Source organism: Nanorana parkeri, unplaced genomic scaffold (assembly GCF_000935625.1).
Source record: "Nanorana parkeri isolate BGI_ZX_2015 unplaced genomic scaffold, ASM93562v1 scaffold153, whole genome shotgun sequence".
NCBI classification, from domain to species: Eukaryota; Metazoa; Chordata; class Amphibia; order Anura; family Dicroglossidae; genus Nanorana; species Nanorana parkeri.
The window spans coordinates 1,249,308-1,266,630 of NW_017306421.1; the positions used below are offsets into that span (position 1 = coordinate 1,249,308).

Consider the following 17,323-nt stretch of genomic DNA (forward strand, 5'->3'; position numbering starts at 1 on the left):
CTATGGAGCCCCCATGGATCCTAGGCCCAGTGAGTTTCTGGGGCCTTTACATCTGTCAATCAACCTTTAACCTTTTTGCTGCAATGGACCCAAGTACTTCTACTGGAAATGATTCGGGCGGCTGTAAAGATGCTTGAAACAGCAGCTGTCAGCCGCCATCCCCTGCCACAATTGGCTGCCGGCCAGGAGATTACCTTCTGGCCGCACCATACATCCATGCAACTTATTCATGTACCTGTTTCTGACCATCATGAATCTGTCGCAGGTACTGACATTTCTTGCGTGCAGGCACAACACAATTCTAAGGCGGATCTATGACACTCTATGTGAATTGCAGGCTATATTTCTGGCACATCAACAGGCATTTTCTGTACTTGCAGTGTGTTCAAAGGGATAAAACTTTGGGAAATGTTCACATATTGTAGAGCGGTGCAATATTTGCCTTGACATACACGATAAGTTGCATAATCTGTGCTCCCCGCTGGTGTTCTGACATTTAAGTGTTGACATTTGATGCAGGTTATAGACTTGATTAGAAATCTGGGCCTAGGATCTAATGTGCTTCACAAGGATAGTAGGATTGTATTGAAGAACTAACACAAGTACCCGTATATAGCTCCACCGCAACGGATCTAATGGCTCCAGTACTTTCTGGGATATGGATCTGGAACATGTATGCAGATCAGACATTCTAACTTCACTCTTGGCTCTAATCTTGGCTCTAATCTGCATGCTTGTTCTGGGAAAGAGACAAAGTATTGCAGGTAGAAATAGCTAGGCAGCTAGCACTTTAACAAGGTCATCAGCAGTGGCAGTCTCTGTATTTCTCTTAGTGCAGGGGAACTTTAGACTTTATATTAAAATGAACTGGGGCTTCTTTTATTGTGGTTTTTTTTTTTTCTCCTCCATGCAATTTATTTAGGTTTTTTTTTTTTGTGTGCGAGATCCTGTAGTTAACAAAATATATTGTAAATCATGCTTGCTTATAGCTAGTAAAAGCTGAAAGAGGTGTGACCCTTTAATGTTTTACTAGTTCATGTTAAACAGACAGCTGATCTATGGAATTTGATGTATCTCAAGGTTGATGGTGCCTCCTGGAATGAATTTTTATATGGAGAAAAAATTGTTGCAAAATGTCAAAGATCTGGCTCCCTAATTTTTAAGTTCTGAACTTTACACTTCGTGTGTGCCTGTCGGTAACCGCAAAGAACCAGAAAAAACATCTTCTATACCAAGAATTTAAAGGAGAACTATGGGGTCAGTTTTTTTCCCCATAGTTCTCCTTGGGGTAACGGGAGGACACAAATTGTTGCAGCCCTAGCCGACCTGTGACAGTCTCATTGTCACAGGTCGGCTTAGAACTATGACGTGAGTGGAAATCACTCATGTCATAGTTCTCCTTTTAAATACATAGTAAGCAAATAAGGAATGTTTTAAGTGCCTTGGCTTTTTTGTGAAACCAGAAAACAACCTATGTATTGAGAGCGCTACTACTGATAGAATGAATGGTTGAAGCAACACTTACATTTGAGAAGTCAAATGTAAGTAAGTGTTGCCTCAACCATTCATTCTATCAGTAGTAGCGCTCTCAATACATAGGTTGTTTTCTGGTTTGTCATCACAGGGTACCTCTCCCTGTTTAAACAGAGCTTGCACACTGTACCCCCAGCCCAAATTTGACCCCCCCACTGCCAGCTGGGACTTTTCGGTTGTGCGCTTTTTCGTTCTTTTTTCTTTGCTTGGCTTTTTTGTGGCTTTCTTTTGCAGTAATGTGTTTAGATTAGGGATGTTCAGATACCAAGTACATACTCTGTACAGGTACAGATACTTTTCCAGCTCCAAGACTAGACTAGAGAAAAATTCAAAAGTTAGGAGGCAGCTGTCATTTTTACAGTAGAAAGGCATCATGGCACACTCACAAACCAGCATGTAAAACAACTTGTCTCACCACCAAGGACAATGTCATTTTTAAGGCGCATACGGAGATCTTGGGATTTGTGCATCCCTGTTTTAATGTATTATTTTATTTTTTATAAATAAGGAGTGCACCAATATAATTTTTTTTAAGTACTGATATTTGTCCAAGTACTCACAGAAGTACTGATGCATTTTTGTTTATTGTCATGTGACCGTTATTCTAAAACAATACAGACTAATGATTTCAGGACAGTGGTGGAGCGCCAGAGCCAGGTCCCAGCTGCAACCCTGATAGTTCTCGTGAAAATGCCAAGTATCTGAACTGGTATATCAACATCCATAGTTTAGATTAAACAAATAAGGTGGTACCTCGGTTCACGAACGCTTCTGTTTGCGAACAATTCAGTTCGCGAACAGGAAGTTCGGCAAAATTTTGCTTCCATTCGCGAACGGGTGACTAACACAACCGCAGCCATCTCCCCTGCTCTGACACATAGTCGTGGCTTCCTCTAGTCGAGATCGCTGTCTGATCACAGTTTGATTTGGTTCACGACCAGAATCGTGGAACGAATTAAGTTCGTGAACTGAGGTACCACTGTATATGGTGAAAGAAATCAGAAAAAGTATATATCCGAACTGCTGGACTGCCTTTCTAAAATAGGATTGACGGTTTTTTTTTTTTTTGTTTCGTTCGTTCAATAAATATTTGGATTTTTAGAGTACACATGTGCAGCCAGCATACAGAATGTTACATACAAGGAAAAAAGGAGATCGTAAGGAAAATGTTTTATGTACAAGGAACCAAAAGATAACAATACGATTCCAATTCAGGGTTATAACAGATGTTAAATGGTACAACAGCACTCGCATCTCAACGTAGGTAGGTTGGGGTGAAGAGTCTTGAGAGATCAGAGCATTGAAAAGTTTCTTGCGGAGGAGGGTGGTTCACCTACAAATGATTATGTAATGAAGAAGGGATAGAGGATCACCAGGAAAAAGGTATTGCCTCCAGGCTGACCAAGTCAAATGTTCTCTATGGAGGTAGGGTGGTCCATATTTATTTTATTTTTTAATTTTAAGTAGAGCTTATTACTCTTCTGCACTGAGAAGTAAAACTGGACATCTTCTTTGGATGTCTCTGGGATGCTTCCACAAGGGCCTTGTTTGACTAAAGCCCCCATTTTTAGCTTGTGGGCTGAACAAAACAAAAAAAATCATCTAACAGATTCTTCCCCATTCACATTAAATGTCGTGGACAGGCGTATGCCTCTGTCAGTATACCTGAACCGTTTCTGCAGTTGATTGGCTATAGTCACTGTTCGGCCAAGAAAATTCTGACCAGCCGCTTCGATTTTCAGATTCAAGGATGCCAGGGGAAGACTGCTGACAGGGCCCCTGTTCCATGTGTTACCAGCTTAAGCTAGGGCAGAGCATATCCCAGGAGCCAGGTTGCCAATACTACTTAAAATTTACAGCTGGTGCCTAGCTTTTGAGGTTTTCTCTAGTTGTTGTCAATGGAGCTTGCTCCTGGATTGAATGGACAGGCTTGTGAACTTTTTATTTAACTTTTCCACCCCTGGAACTAGGCTATCTAATAGGAGGAGGACCCACAACAGACCCCATACACGATGAGTAGTTATAACCACTATCTTGAGAGAAATATGATTGAAATGCTAACCCTCTGCTTTGAGTCACTGACCTAGGAAGAATATGCAAATCAGGAAAGATCATATAGTCCTTATTTGCATACATGTTGCTACTCAAACTTTGAGGGTTATTAAACCCTTTCATGTTTTTGCATATATGTACGGCTAGCAAGCAGTAGATATATGCAAAACGGTGTAAACATTTTTTTTTTTGCAAAGAGTTAATACCTGTGTCTCCAACGAGCGCTCCCATCCTTCTGAAAATTTTCTCGGGTAGGCGCATGCGCAGTTCCAAAGGATCTTGGGGCGGGCGCATGCGCAGTTCAGATGTTCGGCCGGGAGACGAGGAGAGACACGCGGTAAGTTTATGGAGCAGCGTGCACCCGCACAGACACCGTGGGACATGAGAGGAGGACAGAGGAGTCAGCGTGGATCGGAGACCCGCATCAGCGCTGGAGGGACAGCTTAAAACTACAGGAAAGAAGATGATCGGATTAACAGAAGGGGGATGACTTTGGACTTTAATGTCACTTTAAGATTATAAAGCCAGAGGCTCTGCAAGACATCCAGGTCGGGTTTTCAGAAGTAATGGGCAGCAATGGAAGCCGACATATTTTTCTCAGTACATTATGCTTTAAAGAAAATCTCTGGGGGAAATATTTTGTCTTGCAATGGGGCTACCCCGGCACTGCAAGTTATACTCACCGGATCATTCAAGCCGGCTTGTTCTTAGACTGGTCTCCAGAGCCTCTCTCCCTCTTCTCTGCAGCGTTCTAAGAATCCTTGTGTCATAACGCTGTATACAAGTGTATAGAGTTGAGGACGCTGAGAAGCATTACATCTGTGCAGAAGAGGAGGGGACAGGCTTCAGTGACCGGGGAAGCAGGGAGTTAGCTGGGTAGTTTGGGTGAGTATAATCTTCTTCTTCTTCGTGAACATCCTGCTGAGTAGATGGTACATAAGATTTTAGCATCTCTGAATGTGGCCTACTCCTTGCCTGGGAAGATGAGGGGGCACATTATTATTATTACATAGCATTTATATAGCGCCAACAGTTTGCGTAGCTCTTTACAATATAAGGAAGACATTACAATCACAAGATGGTAAGGAGAGCCCTGCCCCTGGGGCTTACAATCTAAAAGAGGAGGGGGAAGTGATACATGAGGAGGTGGCTGTGTGGGGAAGAATTGTTTGAGAACGTGATGGCATATACTGAAGAGGCCTTTTCTTGCTAACAAAGGTAACACCCTGTGATGTCTTCATTCAGGCAGGACGTGACTTTAAAAATGTTTAAAATGGCATGAGGGAAACATGTCAACATGTTTTTTACCTCTCCTTAAAATACTTGTTGCCTAGCCATCATGGCTAGGTCAGGGACTCAAAAGTACTAAAGCCAAAAAGCATCACCACAGCCAAACAGTTAAAGTGCATGAATAGCCTAAACTTTTTTTGCTTTTGGATAGAGAAGGTAGGAGTTAAAATCCCTCAGTTTATTTTTTGCTGTCTGTGTCCCACTGGAGAGAATTCCCATCATTTTTCTGTTTTTTTGTTTGTTTTTTAAAGCCCGTGGAGCGATTCGCAAACGAATCCCTTGTGAACAAAAAAAATGTGAATCGTGAAATCACAACACACAAACATGTGCACGTGGGTGCTTGGTCCTGCAATAAAGAAGGGGTCACAATTTCCCAACCCCCTCCCCCCGGGGAGCAAAGCTCCTGACAGGGGCTAGGAATACTTTGGTCCACCTACCCGAAGGCAGGCGGACTCCGATCTTCCGGGACCTGCCGAAACAGGTCCCACAAGTACTAGGTTGGGGGCTCCCAATGGGCCCCGAAGGTACCCGCACCCTCTGCAATCTAGTGGGTCAAATTTTAAAAATAAAAAACGTGCATGTAGTGCAACAAATACATGGAAAGTGCCAGTGCACCACGCTGACAGGCCTTAGGGGCCGGAGTGCAAAAATATAGCCATAAGGCCTGTCCAAGAGGTGTTGTGCAGAAAATGCAATAGGTGCCGTGTCCATGTGCACAGTGAATCACTTGTGGGGTCCCGCACCCTAGTGATTTTCTGAGCACCCCTGGGACGCCACCCGCAGTGGGCACAGCACCATGGCCTCTACCGCCCCCCGAATCCTCCGGCCAGACCAAGCAAGCATCTGTTCAGTCAGGAGGCATTAGTGCCGAGGAAACTCCCCCCTCTTCCAAAAAGGAGTCGCCTCAACACCCACCTTCACTCCAGAGAGTACTAAGGACGGTCCATGCTGTTCCCCTCCGAAAACTGATAAGAACAGATACTACACTTGTAGGGATATCACTACAAAGTGAGGGGAATTGTCTTTTTGGAAGAGGTGTTCTCATTGGAAGGTTTACTCTTGTTATGGAGACCACTCTAACATTTTGGATTTCCTATCACTTTCTATCTCAATGTCGATACAATAGAGGGCAAATAGTGGCTCAGTCTACCCAGCAGGGACACCGCAATACATATCTGACCGAGGTTCAAATTCTTCCCAATCGCCAAAACTAAAAAAAGTTTTGGCTATACAGGCACTGTCATTCCTTCAGAGGGAGAAACGTGGTCCTCCATGATTCTCACATTATGAGTTTGTTTTTTTGTCTTGCCTAATAAAAATCTGTTTGGACTAATATGGAGAATGAGTTCTGTCCTTTATTTGCAACACAACATTTCTTAATTGTTCTTCTAGGTTGCTGGATTTCTGTAAATTGCTAACACGTGTTAGGAAATCCTCGACTGACTTGCATCATTCATATGTATGTCTTAAAGGGAAACTCTAATGGTTGTGTGGGAGTTTCATTTATTTTAAATGGCTATGTGTCTTTATATAAAATGTTCATTTTACAAATAAAAATGTGTAAATGTGAATGGATCAGTGGGGTAATGGAGGGATGGTACAATAGGCAACTGTAGGGGGGCAGAATTAAACTAATCAATAAAACACGCACTTTATATTGCAAAATCTATCTGCTTTAGGAAGAAGATGGATAGTCTGTATGTTACCAGCTCCCAGTGCTGCATAAAATGAGAAAACATTGTTTGTGATGAATATTTATAGACCTCGCCAATTCTTCTATTGAAGCTGACTTTGACTTAAGAAACCTCATCCCTTTGAAGAATTGGGGCCAATTGTGTTGTAAATGATACTATGATATCATATGATGATATGCTCTTTTGCCTAGGCCCACTTTTTTTTCTATTCTGTGGCTCCACTTCTTTCCTAGACCTTGCCCCCTGATTACACCATCAATGTAATCCAGCAATGAGGACCTAGAGTGGGCACGACATGCCTGATGAGCTCCTGTGAGGCTAGAAGAAAGAAGGGTGCCTGGGCCCTATCCTGTGTGGAAGGGCTCTGCTGATCAGAATTGGCAGAATCCCAGTGAACTCTGCTAGTCAGTCACTGTACCGGTCAGCCTGTAGCTTTTAAGTCCACTGTAAGTCAGAAACGTTTTTGGAGTGTTTCTTGAAATGCTCAAAACCATAATAACATCAGATCTGCATTTACTGTGTCCAGAAATTCAAAACATATGAAAATAAAGCTTGCCAGACTGAAATGGATTTATTGTGTTTCTTATGTAAATGTGACTGTCATTATGGTTTATAGTGTCTGTGAGTGTTGCTTCTGGGGTAATCATAAGCACAATATTTGTATTTGCTCCTCTGATGCAATGGAATTAGGAATCCGGTCAGGGATAGGCTTTCACACTCTCTCTTATTTGAACTTGTTTGCCCTGCCTTGTCTGACGGCTACCAATACAGTAGACTAGCAGTTGTAGTGTACAGTATAAGGCCTCATTCACACTACTAACAGCCGGCCCTTACAGCTCCGTGCTGCGTGCACGGCCGTATCAAGACGCTCCCCGGAAGGACAGGTGCTGCGTGTGATTTTTGTACACAGCAGTCTGTTCTCTATGGGAGTACACCACCGTATGCTCGCCCAAACTGCACGTCCGCGCGGGTGTCCCTGCTCCGACGCAAAACGGATCCATCCTGTCTGCGTACAAGTACGGACACGCGCCGTGTACTCCCATAGAGAAGAACAGGCTGCTGCGTGTAATCACATGCAGCACCTGTCCTTACCGGGAGCAGCTCGATACGGCTGTGCACGACACACAGATCTGTACGGGGCCGGCTGTTAGTCTCGTGAATGAGGCCTTATATTTAATTTCAGCCTGTGCTTTGCTTATGCTGTCGCATGGTGAGTGACATACTTCTCCATACACAGAGGTGACGGGTATTTTATTCACTCCTGCTCCTAGCAGTTTTTTATGTTGCGCGTACGCTGCATGCGTTGTGCCGTTTTAGACCCCGTGCTGAATTCCAACATCTATCAGATACCAAGAATGGAGCCGGGTACCAGGGACCTTGTGCTTTTGCCCAGGTGTTATATCATCAGTGGCTGTACAACGTGCCTGTTATCTGAGCTGTCTGATGATGGTTTAGATCACAAACATTCAGAGCACTGGCCACCTGTGTATATGAATATAGCAAAAAAATGGTCTGGCCATCTAAAGTGCAAAATTGGGGGCACTGTCTGGCAGCAAAAGAGTTAAACTGGGTAAAACGGATATCACACTGGTTTGTTTTTAAACCCAAGTAATATATGTCCTACAGATTTTACACACTGAGCTGTAGTAGAATGAGGAATAGCTACTAGGAGGGTTTGTGTATAAATAGTGACTCTTTTGGCTGCAGCCTTATAAGGGAAACTACATTTGACCATCAACCTCTGGCTGTCATCACATCCCATAGGATTACAGAAGTTACATTTTTTTTTTTTTTTTTAAACTGCAGATAATTAAGTGGAAGGAATGCTGTCATACTGGGGAGACTGGAAAGCCGTCTCTCATTCCACATTTCTGTTAATTTGGTGAAGGCTGAAAGTCCAAATCTATTTCTTTGTGTACGGGACATTCTGAGCAAAAGCATATACGGAATTTGTTGTGAAATGTATGTCCGGCTTCTTATGAAGTTGGTTGCATTTACCAGAGCAAATTCAGCAGACGGCAACATTGAAATGGTCCAAATATCTGGTGTCTGTGATGCAGGTCTTCCGAGGTGTTTTTTCTCTCAGGGCTTGTTCACACCAAATGCGTTGCAGTTGCAGACCAGTTACAGAACGCATCAAAAACGTGTCCAATGTATTCCAATGGTATTTTGGGCTCTAGTTCACACCGCAGTGTTCAGTTCCGGAACATGTAAAAAAAAAAACTGCAGCAAGCCCTATTTTCCCTGCTCTGGAACACATGCAAACACATCAAAAATGCATGCAAACGCCCTGGAATGCACTGAGGGCCTGTTCACACGACGTCCGTTTTGTGTGCTGACCTGATCCGTACGCTCCTGCACTAAAAATGCATCCCAATGTATCCCTATGTGTTTTATGGGCTACAGTTCTCAGTCCGTTCAGGTTACGACAGAAAAATACTGCATGTCACATTTTGTCCGAAAACTCAAAACGTGTCAAAAACGCACTGCACTGCAGCTAGCATACTGACAGCCCTACTCCAGCAAAAATAAAAAATAAGATAGTTTTTTTTCTTTAACTGGAACGCATCAAAAACGCGGCAAAAACACATAGCCCTGCGTCTGCAGATCCGCACCTGATCCGGACCCGAAACTCTTGTGCACAGGCCCTGAAAGCCCATTTTAAGCTGAAACAAAAATATATATATTTTTTTTTTTTTTTACAAAAACAGCCCGGAACGTGGCAAAATACACTGCACTGCGCGTGCAGAAACTCGTGCAGATCTGGTCTGCATTTGGTGTGAACAAGCCCTAAGAGAGGAACTTCTCCCTTTTTAGAAAGAAATATTTAGTAATGACAATCTACAAACAGATACTTATAATTGCCGGCTTTTTATTCTTTGCATACTTTATTTTTCTTTTCCTTCCTATTCTTCTCACAGCGGCCATTTTCACTAAAGACCGATTTGTCAGGAAGGCACTGCTGATGTAGCCCGAGTCTTACAAATGCATGCTGCGAAGGGTATATCACCAGTGCCTCACTCAACCAGGAAATGGAAATATGGTCATTGAAAGTAGTAACAAAAAATATTTCACTATTGAATGAAAGATGACTTCATATCAGCATGCAGAGCTGCACTCTGTTGTGATTTTTAGTGAAAGCTGGGTAAAAGTCTGAAAAAATTAACTGTTGCTGTAACAGCTTAAAGAAGAACTCCTCCAGGACAAAATTTGATTAACGCTTGCGGTGGGACTACCCCTGTAGTGCTCGTTTTGTCTAGGTTAAAGAAAGAAAAAAAAAACTTGTTAGTCCGGCCCCTGGAGTGATCTAAGGTCCCGTAAATCATCACGTCTATACATTCGGGGGAATTTATCAATACTGGAGCAGACAGAATCTGGAGCAGTTGCCCATTGCAACCAATCAGCTTCTCTTTTCACTTCAGTTAAGATTTGAAAATGAAAGAGAGAACCTGATTGGTTGCCATGCACAGCTGCTCCAGATTTTCTCTGCTCCAGTTTTGATAATTCCCTTCATTGTGTATAGAAGTGAGGATGCTGAGGAACATTCCGGTGCTGTTGTGGAGGGGGAAACGGGCTGCAGTGAGCGCTGTGACAGCTGGCTGGCTCGGAGCTTCAGATGAGTATAATTGTGTTAGTTTAGCACAAACAAGCAGTGTGGGGGTAGCTACCCACTACAAGGGTTAAGAAAGAGTTGTTTCAAAAGTGTTAGCTGGAGGTAAGATGGACTTGACTCACAAATTCAATCTAAATCTGCTAGTACATCTAACGCTCCCCTCCCCACAATGCTGCTGTCCAAGGATGGCTCCATTGCTCCTCCATAGAGTGGAGCCACACTAAGACAGGAAGTGTGTTACTGGCCGGATCACCGGGTGAAAATAAAGGGAAAAAGGCTAAAAATAGACAATGCAGCCACCACATCTAAGGATTGGTATGCTGCACTATATTGCATTCTTGTTTTTGGGTTTAGATATGTTTCAATCATTTCCATCAATAGCCGACTTTGTGCTGGAAATCTTTAGTTATTTGTTATACAGAAAACTTGTGGAGTTTATGGTTGGCAGCTTGCCGCTGACCTACCACTCCCTACACAGTGAAAAGTGAAAGTTGCATACTTGGCTGAGTGAATCACTATTGACTTGGCTGAAGGCAACAGCGGTAGAAGTGATCTTGGTTTTAAATATATCTGTACTCCTTTATGGAGTTATCGGGTCATCCCACAACTCTAGTCACTGTGTTAATAAGAAGTGTAGCTGTTGCTGCTGGGACCACATTTGGGGGGGGGTTCCTTTTTTAGGAGACAACTCCATCAATAACTACAAAAGAACCTCAAAAGTGATACACCAGCTGTAATTTGTAAGGAGCAATTGTTACCTGTCCTGGGATTTGTCCATCTGACATAACCTGCACCTACAATAACATTGCTTTAATACTATGCCGCATAATCCCTGCACCTACAATAACATTGGTTATTGTAGGTGCAGGGGAGAAAAAGCCTAAACTAAGCCTAGGCAAGTGGTTTGGATAAAGGTACACAACATCTTTAACATTACAGATGAATGGGACTACTACTAACCCTACATTGCCTGGAGGTATAAAATCCTTCACATGTATATCTAGTCAGACTGGCATGGAATCATATACTATAATTGTCTTGCTTAGTGACAAGCCACAAAACAGCTTTACCTGTCAGAAAAGTGCGGGTCTTGTATAAAACAGAATCGGTTCTCATGTTACATAGTGCCCAATGTGCCTTGTACTGTAGCACAGGACTGCTTTGTGCCCTCATCTACCTGAGAGTGGTGCATGAAAGGTAGAGGACATATTGGAGAGTTGGTCTTCTGTTGATCCCAGGTGTTTGGATTCATAAATGCTTCAATGTTCACTGCTTGTGATCTCACCTCAAGTGACATGAGACCGATGTGTGTGTGTGTGTGTGTCCTGGATAAAGGAATCGCCAGCAATCCACAGAATTCAAAGCATGAATTCTTTGTTCATTTTTATTCAACATGCGTCCTTCAAGCTGTTTCAGGGCCACGCACGGTCCCTTCCTCATGGTGGCGTAGTTTTGTGAGTGCTGGTGATTCCTTTATCCATACTGTGAAAATACACGGCACCATTCATTCCATCACTTCAAGCACCACAATCCGTATTCTCATGGTTTACTATGCCCTATGGAGTGCAGGTGACACACCGCAATACTGTATGTAATCTGACCATCTCTTTTCTGTCCTCGCAGGCTATGACTTTGCTGCAGTCCTGGAGTGGTTTGCGGAGCGAGTGGATCGGATCATTCTGCTCTTTGATGCCCACAAGCTGGATATATCAGATGAGTTTTCTGAAGTCATCAAAGCACTCAAAAACCATGAAGATAAAATCCGGGTTGTCCTTAACAAGGCAGATCAAATTGAAACCCAGCAGCTTATGAGAGTGTACGGAGCCCTCATGTGGTCACTGGGCAAGATCATCAACACCCCAGAGGTGGTACGTGTGTACATCGGTTCATTCTGGTCCCATCCACTGCTCATACCAGACAACCGCAAACTGTTTGAAGCAGAGGAACAAGACTTGTTCAAGGACATTCAGTCACTGCCAAGGAATGCTGCTCTCCGCAAGCTGAATGACCTCATTAAACGAGCCAGGCTGGCCAAGGTGAGAAAAAGGAGTAACAGCTTATATTTATGTAACAACTGTAAGAAATGCAAATCATTTCATGTATTTTTAAAATGAGTGACCAACAGCGATGGCTTCTCCTTAAGATGTGTTTATAGTTTAAGTATTAGGCAACCAAGCTGAAAGCTGCAATTGCAGGCAAACGGCTAAATACACGGATGTAGTACACATGATACACATATAAGAACTGTTTAAACTGCCAGAGGGTCTTTATCTCGGTCTATCTTGCTCTGAGATTTAGACTGCCTCTACCTCAGTGGATAGTCTGATGGTGTACACTTCTTTTAGATTTACCAACTCATTTAGTATACTTGAAAATACTAATTTTGAGTTAGTAAAATGTTTTGTGGAAGGAGACAACAGTGCGATATCTGTAAAAAATAAGTCAAGACTTTCTCAACCAGCTGGTTGGATGACCAGTGAAACGTCTTCAAGACAAATACAGCAAGTCCAGTTGCCTTGACTTATTTTTTACAGATATACCATGACCTGGATGAATGAGAACCATCAGACAACACAGTGCGATGCTCCAGGATCGGCAACTCGGCACTGTACAGGCACAACACACCAGCTGATGTGTGATTTGTGAATGGGCACTAAGCCCTCATTCACACTGTAATCGGCCCGCACGTACAGCTCCGTGTCGTGTGCACGGCTGTATTGAGCAGCTCCCGGGAAGGACAGGTGCTGTGTGTGATTAGTACGCAGCCCCTGTCCTTCTCTATGGGATTACACGGCCGTGCTGCGTAGCTGTACGTGCAGGCCGGTTATAGTGTGAATGAGGGCTAATAGTTTCAGCAGCTATTACTATTATCAGATATTCTCATGTTGTTTTTACATTGTGTATTATAGATCGAAACTGAATTGAAGTACTGTATGGAAAGTGCTCACGTTGAGCTTGTCTATTGTTTTGGGTTTAATTACTGCTCCACAGCCTCTGTATCCAGTGCTCAGTAAATAAAATCATTCATGTAGGTGTGTTTTTGAATAACAGTAACATTAAAGCAGTTTGTGTTCATGAGTTTCTTGAAATCTAATGGAAAGCTGTCGGGAAGATGTTGTCAGATACTATTAATGTGGTCTGGTAATAGAATACATAGATCTGTTGGTTCTGTTGCTCATTGCTCTAGCAAAGTTTGACTTTTGTTCATTTTCCTGTTTCAGGTTCACGCCTATATTATTAGTGCATTAAAAAAAGAAATGCCAAATGTATTTGGGAAGGACAATAAGAAGAAGGATCTTATTAACAACTTGGCTGAGATCTACATTAAAATTGAAAAGGAATATCAGATTTCTCCCGGAGACTTTCCAAATCTCAAGAAAATGCAGGTGAGAAATGAGACGGTCCAAGAAAATATGTCGCTGAATGAACGTTTCTGTCATGTAGATCACATGTTGCCTTATCTGAACTTCTAACTATAGAAGATATGCTCTGCAGAGATATATCACTTCCTATGTTCTGTAAATAAGCCGTCATTCTGATGACAATGACATAATTGGTTATGTTTACTGTGTGACAATAAGGGGGTCTGAGTCTGAATATTAAAAATAGAAATACTGTACAAAGCAAGCTCCTGTATATGTAGTTAAAGCGAGTGTTTGTTTTATGTTTTTTTTTTCTTTCTAGTGCAGTGTTATGAACAGTCATTTGTAGTATATACGGTACATCACTTTAGAGCTGAAGTTTAACCTGATTTATATTTTACCTTCCCTGCTTCCTGTGAACATCACAGCTCCCTGCCTCAATAGTCCTCGGCCCAGATGCAATTAGTGGGCTGGCTTTAGGGAGGAGTTATGCAAATATCAAAACTGCTTCTAGGTGGATGAATGACTAAAAGCTACTTTGACCTATTTATTGGAAGCCGTATTGTATTCCCGCTCCCCAGGGATGTGCGCCAAGAGCCACACAGCTGCCACTTCAAAGACCTCCATCTCTGCTCATCTTCTATCAAACATGCATGCCACCATCCCCATTTTTTATTTGTCTTGCTACACGGCTAGATTCCTGTTCTTCATTTGCAGCCATCTGAACAGTAACTGCATCTGATTGGCCACAGTCAATGTCCAGCTAATAATATTCCACATGGTCTATTTTTAAATCCATTTTGGTCAAGCTTTTTCTATCACGAAGAATGTGGTGTCAGCTTTCAAAGTCCTATATATATCTAGATAGATCTAGATATATATATATCTCTCATATACACACACATATACATATATATATATATATATATATATCTCTCATATACACACACATATACATATATATATATATATCTCTCATATACACACACATATACATATATATATATATATCTCTCATATACACACACATATACATATATATATATATATCTCTCATATACACACACATATACATATATATATATATATCTCTCATATACACACACATATACATATATATATATATATCTATATATATATATAAAATTAGTGGTTCTTCAAGCATGTGGAACAAAATGAAAACATTCTGGTAGTGAAAAAGGTTTCTGTGTAGGTTATATATGCTTTACCCTGTAATCTCAGCCGTTCTGTGGGGAGGAAAATCTACTCTATGATATGCCCATAGCCACCAGAGAGAGAATATACAAATCTGTACTGGTCATGAAATTGTGAAAACTGTGTGCTGAGTGAAATGACGCTCTAATCTTACACTGCAGTAAAAGACCTCTTGTGTGTTCTGTTTTTTTAGGAAGTTCTAATGACACAGGACTTCTCCAAGTTCCAGCCCTTGAAACCAAAATTGCTGGACACAGTAGATGACATGTTGTCCAATGACATTGCCCGGCTTATGGTCATGGTTCGGCAGGAAGAGTCCCAAATGACAAACCAGGTTGTTAAAGGTGGTGCATTTGAAGGAACCATGAATGGTCCATTTGGCCATGGCTATGGTGAGGGAGCTGGAGAAGGTATCGATGACCTAGAGTGGGTTGTAGCCAAAGATAAACCAACTTATGATGAAATCTTCTACACTCTTTCCCCTGTGAATGGAAAGATCACTGGAGCCAGTGCCAAGAAGGAAATGGTGAAGTCCAAACTCCCCAACACAGTGCTGGGTAAAATCTGGAAGTTGGCAGATGTGGACCATGATGGGCTTCTTGACGACGAAGAGTTTGCCTTAGCAAACCATTTAATAAAAGTCAAGCTAGAAGGGCACGAATTACCAGCCGACCTTCCTTCACATCTAATTCCACCTTCAAAGCGGAGAGGGGAATAAACACTGTACTGCCTTCACTTTCTCCTCTTCTACAGAATCTTCCACACGTATGTTCTTCTTGAATGCCTGCACCACAAAGAACTCCAGCATTGGCAGACGAACTCTGGGACATCCAACGTCATAACACGGCTTTAATAAAATAAAAAGGACTGGATTGGAAGAAACCGAGTGTTGTGCAAGCAGTGAAATTCAGTTGTTATACTTGTTGAGCAGCTTGTGGACAAAGAGTCGGTTCAATTACACTTTCTGTCTTAGGTATTATTGTGTTTTGAATGGTGGTCAACCATTTTATTACAGCATAAGCTCAATATTATTAGCACCAATCTACACTCCTAGATTTTGGTTTGACAACATGTTCAAACTCCTTTGCATCAGAGGCAATCTTCATGCTCTACAGCCTTCTGCAACTATTCTGTGGCCCTCCATAGCATAGATCTTCTTCTCTGGATACTGAAAATCAGCGATCAAGGATATATAAGTACTTGACTAATGGACTATGTGGTCCTCCTTGATAACTAGCTTACTTGTATGTCTTTAAAGTGTAAGTCCATCCAAAAGATTAAGTGGGGAAGCATTAGAACCCCGGACTGACCTTTACTACTGTCCTGGGGTTATTCTTACTGTAATGATGAAAATGGTTCTCCAAGAAAGAAAGTGATGGAAAATCTGCGACACGGAAGGAAATAAGGTGGCATAGGTTCTAACCTTTCCCTATATTACTGTTGCTGAATTATCGCCAGTTCCACTCTGCTGATTCAGCTCTCCCCGGGACCTATCTAATGGAGCCCCAGATAGCAGTAGAGCAGGGGTCAGCAATCTTGGCACTCTAGCTGTTGTGGAACTACAAGTCCCATGAGACTTTGCAAGACTCTGACAGGCTTGACTCCCACAGTTGGATGCACGATAGGACTTGTAGTTTTTGCCAGAGCGCCAAGGTTGCCTAGCTCTGTAGAAACTAGATTGGTTCTCACTCCTCCCCACTCAATCCAAAACAAAAAGCAAAGAAAAAAAACATTTTGGTGGAATTACACTTTAAAAACAGCCTCTTATTTGCTTTATTGTGGCTGTGCTGCCGAACAAAACTGAAGCTGCTAGGAAGTTTGAGGCTGTATTTAATTCCAAGAAATGTCTAATAGAACAGTCTTATCATCCAACTGTTGTCACTTCTGCATTCTTCCCACCAGCTTGATTTGTGAGCTGTCTCTGGTAATGAACAATACTTGCTTGGTGATCTCTGATGTGTCCACCCAGCTCCTTGTCTCTCTCATTCCACCACTCTGTCAGTATTAAACAGTGCCGAGCGAGGTTTTTTTCCCCCAGCGCTTCCGAAACAATAGAAGTGTAATCATCTGCTGTTCACTACGGGGTACAAAATCGTTTTGTTTTTTTTCTTTTCCCTAGAATAAGAATCGTGTTCATTTCTAAGAGCAGATAATCTATATTTACAGAATAATGCACATCTAGACACCAACCTGTGCCTTTCACCCGTCACTTCTGATTATTTCTGTAATATAATTCAGTTTTTGTTTTTTTTAACAAAGCTTTTATAAACTATTTCTTGGTAAATTGAAGTCTTTGCTTTGAAATTGTCTGAATGATGAGGTGGCGTGACCCCATGTGTCCAGTGTGTCTCTTTGAACAATGTAAACTTTCTTTATTGTAGATATAAATGAGGGGTTACAATTGGTGATGAACCCACAAGAAAGTTCCTTCTGCTGCTGCCTATTATGTACGGCCCGGGGAATTCCCTGCTCACAGCTGACCTAAGCAGAAATGAGATGACATTAACCTCAAATGGTCATATAATGTCAATGTCAGCACAAGCAGCCCACCCCTTTGTTTATGT

The 17,323-nt window shown here is 42.2% G+C and overlaps 1 protein-coding gene across 2 annotated transcripts in view; it reads left to right on the forward strand.

Annotated features, from left to right (window-relative positions):
• Positions 1-15,864, forward strand: part of EHD1 (EH domain containing 1) — a 40,655-nt gene extending 24,791 nt beyond the window's left edge. For both annotated transcript variants that reach the window (XM_018554322.1, XM_018554321.1), the window contains 3 exons: positions 11,806-12,218; positions 13,404-13,568; positions 14,953-15,864. In XM_018554322.1, coding sequence (XP_018409824.1) covers positions 11,806-12,218; positions 13,404-13,568; positions 14,953-15,477 — 1,103 coding nt within the window. In that variant the 3' untranslated portion in view covers positions 15,478-15,864. The remainder of the gene's footprint in view (positions 1-11,805; positions 12,219-13,403; positions 13,569-14,952) is intronic.
• Positions 15,865-17,323: the final 1,459 nt, after the last annotated feature.